The sequence below is a fragment of the Macaca nemestrina genome, chromosome 8 (assembly GCF_043159975.1).
Source record: "Macaca nemestrina isolate mMacNem1 chromosome 8, mMacNem.hap1, whole genome shotgun sequence".
In the NCBI taxonomy this organism is placed as follows: Eukaryota; Metazoa; Chordata; class Mammalia; order Primates; family Cercopithecidae; genus Macaca; species Macaca nemestrina.
Genome location: NC_092132.1, coordinates 57,473,306 through 57,480,782, shown reverse-complemented (window position 1 = coordinate 57,480,782; position 7,477 = coordinate 57,473,306). Strand labels below are relative to the sequence as shown.

The 7,477-nt window shown below is 41.2% G+C and overlaps 1 protein-coding gene across 1 annotated transcript; it reads right to left on the bottom strand.

The window, feature by feature from the left end:
- Positions 1-2,066: 2,066 nt before the first annotated feature.
- On the bottom strand, positions 2,067-5,939 carry LOC105497294 (DDB1 and CUL4 associated factor 4 like 2). The gene has a single exon (XM_011768304.3). The coding sequence runs from the start codon at positions 5,343-5,345 to the stop codon at positions 4,158-4,160; it is 1,188 nt and encodes a 395-aa protein (XP_011766606.1). The 5' UTR covers positions 5,346-5,939; the 3' UTR covers positions 2,067-4,157.
- Positions 5,940-7,477: the final 1,538 nt, after the last annotated feature.

Genomic DNA, 7,477 nt, shown 5'->3' with positions numbered 1-7,477 from the left:
TGCAAGTAGCCTTTACGACTGAATCTCATTCATCCAAATATGCACACTAGGGCGATTCCTATATTGAACACTTTCTGGAGCTAAGTTGCATGTCCTCACCTGTCTGAGGACTTTACCAGTTATGTAGCCACTACTACCTGTGACAAACTCAATTTCAATTCTACCAGCTGGCAGGTGTCCATGGTATGCATCAGCAGATTTCTGTGACGTCTCTCCAATTCCGGTAAGAAATTTTGAGTAGCCTAAGTCTATTAGGGGTTCCAGTTTCCGGAACAATTGTTTTACTGATAGATAAGACCCATCTGTTTTAATTTCTTCTTAGTCATCCCATTGGTGAGGGAGGAATTCTAACTCTAGGGTTATGGAGATGGCTGGACCCTGGACAGATGAGATTGGTAGCAATTTATTAGTCACATATACTCACAGCTTGAGGGAGGACATTGCACAGGGTCACACAGGTTTGCATTTGAGAACAAAGCAAACAATCAGGGAGATAGGCTTTGTAGTTGTAAGGTGACTCCTTGTTTGCTGTGCGAGAACGGGATTGGCTTCTTTGAATAATTCCATGGGCTCGCAGCAACAGCAACATAAACCTGCTTGTCAGAAACAAGGAGGCACTGTGCCTAGTCCCCTTAATAGAAATGGTTAATAGGCTAGGACACTTATCTGTGGGAGCAGAGTGGGAAGGAAAAATACTCATTAGGCCACCAGATTTCCTCTTGATTTCACCAGATTTCAAGGCATTGCATAATAATAGGCCTTAATGGCTCACGCCTGTAATCCCAACATTTTGGGAGGCATATGCAGGTGGATCTTTTGAGGTCAGGAGTTCAAGACCAGCCTGGTCAACATGGTGAAACCCTGTCTCTACTAAAAAATACAAAAATTAGGCAGGGCGCGGTGGCTCCCACCTGTAATCCCAGCACTTTGGGAGGTCGAGGTGGATGGATCACCTGAGGTCAAGAGTTTGAGACCAGCCTGGCCAACATGGTGAAACCCCATCTCTAATAAAAATTAAAAAATTAGCCAGGTATAATGGTGCCTGTCTGTAATCCCAGCTACTCAGGAGGCTGAGGCAGGAGCATCGCTTGATTCAGCAGATGGAGGTTGCAGTGAGCTGAAATCATGCCACTGCTCTCCAGCCTGGGTGACAGAACAAGATACTGTCTCCAAAAAAAGTAATAATAATAGGCCTTAATGCCTTAATTTTAAGTCTTTTATCACCATCATCATTAGCTAACAGGATCTGAACTTGATTCTGCCTGCAGCCTGAAGGGAAGGTTTATCTTCTTCATGGGCATTGTCAGTCTCAGTGATGTTTATTGATGGATTTTTCAAGTTTACACGTCATCCAACGCAAGAACAACCTGTTCCACATTGTTTTCGTTTCTATGATCATAACTTATTTTAAAAAATAATTAATAGACTATTTTAGAGAAGTGTTAACATGAAATTGAAGAGATAGTACAGACAATATAAAAACTGGGCATATACCACTTCTCTACTCTGCAAATTACCCTATTATTAACATCTTGCATTAGTGTAGCACGTTTGTTACAACTGATGAACCAATATTGATCATTATAATTAAGTGATGCCTATAACTTACATTAGGGTTCATTCTTTGTGGTGTTGTACAGTTCTGAGCTTTGACACTGCATAATGTCATCAATCCATCATTACAGTATCTATCATGCAGAACACTTTCACTACCCTAAAAATGCCTGCACTGCATCTATTGACCTCTTTCCCCTCCTGCTGAACTCTGGGAAACCACTGATATTTTTAACCATCTTTAGTTTTGTCTTTTCCAGACTGCCATATAGTTGGAATTATACATCTATAGCATTTGAGACTGGCTTCTTCATAAGTACTTATGATTCCTCCATGTCTTTTTGCAGCTTAATAGCTCATTTATTTTCATTACTAAGTAATATTCCATCATATAAGTATGTACACTAGTTTGTTTATCCATCACTTTTTGAGGAACATCTTGTTTGTTTCTGGTTTTTGGCCATTATAAATAAAGCTGCTATAAACAAACAAATTGTACTAGACCAATGAATGAAAACAATACATAATCATTGCTTTATTTGCATTTATTTTACATGCAAGGGAGGGTAAACAGTTTTGCAAGTTATGTAGTCATTACGTTTTCTTTTGTCAACTGCCCATAGCTGCTTTTGGACTTTTTTAAAAAATTACATCTGCAGCTAGTTCTTATTCAGTGTTTACAATGTAAAAGGGACAATGTATACATCCTTTAAACAAGTATCTACTTTATGATTTAATTTTATTATCTAAGACATTTTACAAAGAAGAAATGATAACAAGTACAGCTTACACAATTTCTCCTGTCACACAAGTACAGCTTACACAATTTCTCCTGTCACACATCAAGTACCAAAAACCAATTAAACTGATTTCAAAAATCTATGCACCTAACCACTCTTTTGTATCTTCTCTATTGACCTATTCCTCTATCAATATGTAATTATTACATTAACCTCATCTATGTCCTGACATCACCTCCTATCTAGTGAATTGGACATTTTAATAGTTGCCTAAAACTCAGCATTATTCCCTTCACCTAAAATTTTTTCACCTCAAATCCTCTCCATTTTAGTAAATGACATCACCATCCACCAGTCCTAAAGTTAACAAAAAAGCTGCAATCTTTATGCTGTCTTTCACTTTCTAGATTACTCTCATCAGCAAGTCTTACTAATACTACCTTCGAACGATCTTCCAATGCAATCATTTCTGATTTTTCTGATTATTTCTACTTCTCATATTCAGGTCCAGGCCATCATCATTCCCTTGCCTGACCAATTACAAGTGTCCTGTTTTCATATTTTCATTTTTGAGGTATCATATAAAATGTGAAGTGTGTAGACATATAAAATATGTATGTATCAAGGATCAAGAAAAAGAAAACTGCATTTCTAAAGTTTCCCCATGTTACTTCCCAAACAATATCCTAAAAAGGGAAAACAAAATGAACAATATCCTTTCTTCCTTCCACAGAGATACCTACTATTCAAACTGTAATCACCACAGATAAGTTTTTACTGCTTTTGAACTTGAGATCTGAATCAGCTTGTACTCATTTCTATCTACATTAACAATCAACATGTTGGGATTAATCCATAGTCTCATAGAGCAATTGTGCCTTATTTTATATTATGCTTTATCCAATTGTGTGATTACAGCACAATTTATCAATTTTAGCATATTGTAAAGTCAGATCATTTCCAGGCTTTGGCTATTAAGAAGGAGCCACTAACTTTATTACACGTTTCTTTGTTTTGCTTTTTTTTTTCCTAGCTTATTTTTTGGTAGAAAAACAAGCTCTTTAACACTTTGAATAACCATCTCACAAACTGCCCTGCCACTCCTAGACTACAAAGAGTTACAATCAATTATCTTTGACACTTAGCCCTTGAATCTGACACTCAAGTCACAATAATAGAAACCGGAGCTTCTGTACCTGACATTCTGGAAGGTACCTCCACAAAAGCACGTTAAGGACTGTTTAACACTTCTATTATTTAAAAAGATCTACCTTTCCTTCCATTGCCTACGGAAAATAATAAAAGGAGAATCTCAGAGATCTGCTATTGAGTTTGAGAAGGCCAAGTTTAATGATTCCAAAATGTAGCCTTAAAAACTTCTGTAGAGACTCAGGTAAATGACCTCCCCCTCCTCTCTTCTCCCACTGGCCTCTTCAAGTACAGATGATGCATGTATTTCTGAAACCCAGGTAGGACTAGTCAAACAGTCTCACCAGTGCATTGTTATGCTTCTCTAAAGGGCTTCTGGTGAAAGAAGCAGTTTTAATTTATTTTAGTTTTTGCCAATCTTCAGTCCTTAGAAAAGTATTTTTTGTTAAAAAAAAAAGGGGGGGGGGAGGAATAACTATTCTAAGGTATTTAACAAGAAAAGGGAAACAGTTTCACGCTATCTAAGCCCACAGTTTAACTGAAACAACTTTACAGAACTATCTTCACATAAAACAGCACCTTACCCCTGGCAGCCGGATGGATGGGATCTACAAACATCGAACATCTCTTAAAATGCACTCATAGAAACGATAATACGATACTCCTTACTTCTTTAAGTCAAATCCACGTTCCTCCGGGCTGCACCCTGAAGAATTAACCGTAGGAGAAACAATAAAGGTCCTCCCGTACAGCCATGAGCAGCCCTGGTGCTCCTCGGAAACCCCCGAGGCGAGAAGAGAAGGCCACACTGGGAATGTCATCCTCCGAGGCGGGGTATGGGGAGGGTATGGTTGTGAGCAAGTGGCCATGACGGAGGCTCCAGATTCTCGTGTAGCAGTCCTGGCCCACGGCCGCCACGACTCCTTCTTCCTCGTTCACATGCAGGGGCAGGTAGGCGGAGTTATTCACATGACCTTCGTACTGTGTTACACATTTAGTGGCCCTCAAGTCCCACAGCTTGATAGTTCCAGTCATGTCTGATGCCACCAGGCATTGCCCTTCTTGGAGGATTTGCAGAGAGGTCACTGCTGAATCATGGGAGAGGCAAATGGCCTTCCACCCCCTGCCTTGATTTCCACAGCGCAGATCAATGCCAAAGACCTCCCCAGAGCGACAGCCATTAAACAGCAAAGGAGTCATGATTGCAAACTGCTGGGCCAAAACATCACTGCTAGTACCAAATGACTGCTGATGTCCCGTCACCACGTTCGTCAACAGGACCTGCTGAGACAAGCCTGTACTGAAGCAGTGATATGCGTGGATGTTCAGGGACCAGGCACAGGACCAGGCATCAGGGATCTGGAAACTGCAGAGCATGCCTGGCCGACGCATTCCTGGGTAGCTACCTATGAACAGCGACGCTGGGAGCAGCACGGCACAACTGGGAGTATCTGCGAGTCCCACGAAGCACAGCAGAAGGTGGGAATCCAAGTGATTCAGTGAAGCCCAGCACATAGAATTCACCTTCCGATTAGGGACGTAGAGGCTTTTGTGCGGGTATACCCGGAGTTCAGGGGTCGTCAGGCCTCGCATGGTGATGATGCCGTACTTGGAGCCTCCAGCTTCGACTTGGTTCACTGTGAAGAGCTGGTCAGTGTTGGTATTCGCCAGTATGCGGTTAAATCGGTCGCTTGCCAAAGACGAGGGATCCCAGCTATGAATCTGGACCTTTTTCCTCTGCATGCAGCTTACACGCAGCTCGCGAGCTAAACGGCAATAGTTGGCGAATCTGAGGAAACCTAGCTGGTTCTTTCGTAGCATGGAAGGTGCATTGAGTCCCACTCTGGCTATCTTTTTCTGCTTGTCCGCTTCCTCGAGCAGTCGCGGTCTTTTGTTCTCCATTTCCTTCGATGGACGTTCTCCTGCCTGAGGGGAAGTTCTGTCCCGGGAGTAAGAGGAAGTACCGCTTCTTTACCAGCACGACCTGGAACGGAAGAACTTTCCGCTGCGTGTGCGCCTGCGCGTATGAGATCGACCCGGACGAGATCCTTCGTCGCCTTGGCCAAAATCCCGAATGCTCTGAGGTGCCCTGAGGTAACTCTCGTTAGAATCGCGTGATCTGAAACAAGGGTTCCGTTGCTTCTCTCAAGTTTTCTCCTACTCTGACAGCTGCTTTTATTCTTTTCTATTCCTGTTTAGAGACATGCATACATGTTATAATAGCTGTATGCATACATTTCTCTTATTTACTAATAAGTGAAATTCGGCCAGGCGCGGTGTAATTCCAGCACTTTGGGAGGCCAAGGCGGGCCTATTACGAGGTCAGGAGTTCGAGACCAGCCTGGCCAATATGGTGAAACCCCGTCTCTACTAAAAATACAAAAATCATCTGGGCATAGTGGTGGACGCCTGTAGTCCCAGCTATTCGGGAGGCTAAGGCAGAAGAATTGCTTGAACGCGGGAGTCGAAGGTTGCAGTGAGCCAAGATAGCGCCACTATACTACAGCCTGAGCAACAAAGAGAGACTTCCTATCAAAAAGAAAAAGAAAAAGTGAAATTGAAGGGTTATTAGGTAAACATATATTTAGCTTAAGTAGATATTGACAAACCGATTACAGTCTTGTCAAAAATGTATATACATCCTTGCCAATTCTTGTTTTTGTTGGTCAGTTTACATTTTACAAATAGGGGTAGGAGTACATTAGATCATGCGATTTTGATGTGCTCTTCCCACTGGAGTATGGTTTGAAAAGTTTTTCATATGCTTATTGGTTATTTGGGCATCCTCTTCTTTCAGCTTCCTGTTCAAGTATTGCATTCTGTAATTTTCATATATTTGGAATTTTTCAAGTTACCTTTCTGTCTTTCATAATTAGCTTAAATCAACTATGGTCAGAGAACATACATAAGTTAAAACCTTTGGAATTTCTTAAGGCTTTATTTATATTTCCATGTTCACTTGAAAATAATGCATAGTCTTCAGTTATTTGGTGTAGAAAAACAAAGTCATAGATATGAATAGAGATATAAATATAGGCAGATATATAAACAGGTAAAGGGATATAGTTGGTTAATGCATTTTTCAAATTTTTTATAGTTATGCATATTTTGTTTCTCTTTTCTATCAGTTTCTCCATAAGACATTTCAAAGTCTAGTTAAGATTGAGGGGTTATGTATTTCTTCTATTTAATTTGTCAAAGTTTTTGCTTTGTATATTTTAAGTTGATATTAGGTACACACAAATTTACGATTGTTTTTGTCTTCCTTTTGAATGATTGCCATTATTATTATAATTTTTTTTAACTTTTATTTATTTAGTTAGTTAGTTCGTTATTTAAGATGGAGTCTCGCTCTGTCGCCCAGGCTGGAGTGCAGTGGCGTGATCTTGACTCAATGCAAGCTCCATCTCCCAGGTTCACCGCCATTCTCTTGCCTCAGCCTCCCGTGTAGCTGAGACTACACGCACCTGCCACCAGCCTGGTTAATTTTTTGTATTTTCAGTAGGGACAGAGTTTCTTCGTGTTAGCCAAGATGGTCTCGATATCCTAACCTTGTGATCCACCCTCCTTGGCCTGCCAAAGTGTTGGGATTACAGGCGTGAGCCACCGCACCCGGCCAACTTTTATTTAGTTCAGTTCAGTTTAGTTTAGTTTGGTTTGGTTTTTTGAGACGGAGTCTCGCTCTGTCGCTCAGCCTGGAGTGCAGTGGCGTGATCTCAGCTCACTGCAAGCTCCGCCTCCCGGGTTCAGGCCATTCTCCTGTCTCAGCCTCCCGAGTAGCTGGGACTACAGGCGCCTGCCACCATGCCCGGCTAATTTTTTTGTATTTTTAGTAGAGATGGGGTTTCACCCTGTTAGCCAGAATGGTCTCAATCTCCTGATCTCATGATCCACCCGCTTCGGCTTCCCAAAATGCTGTGATTACAGGTTTGAGCCACCACGCTGGCCCAACTTTTATTTTGTTAAATATGTGTTCTCTGATATTAAAGTATCCTTATCCTTAAACCCTTCTTATCTAATATTTATATATGCAA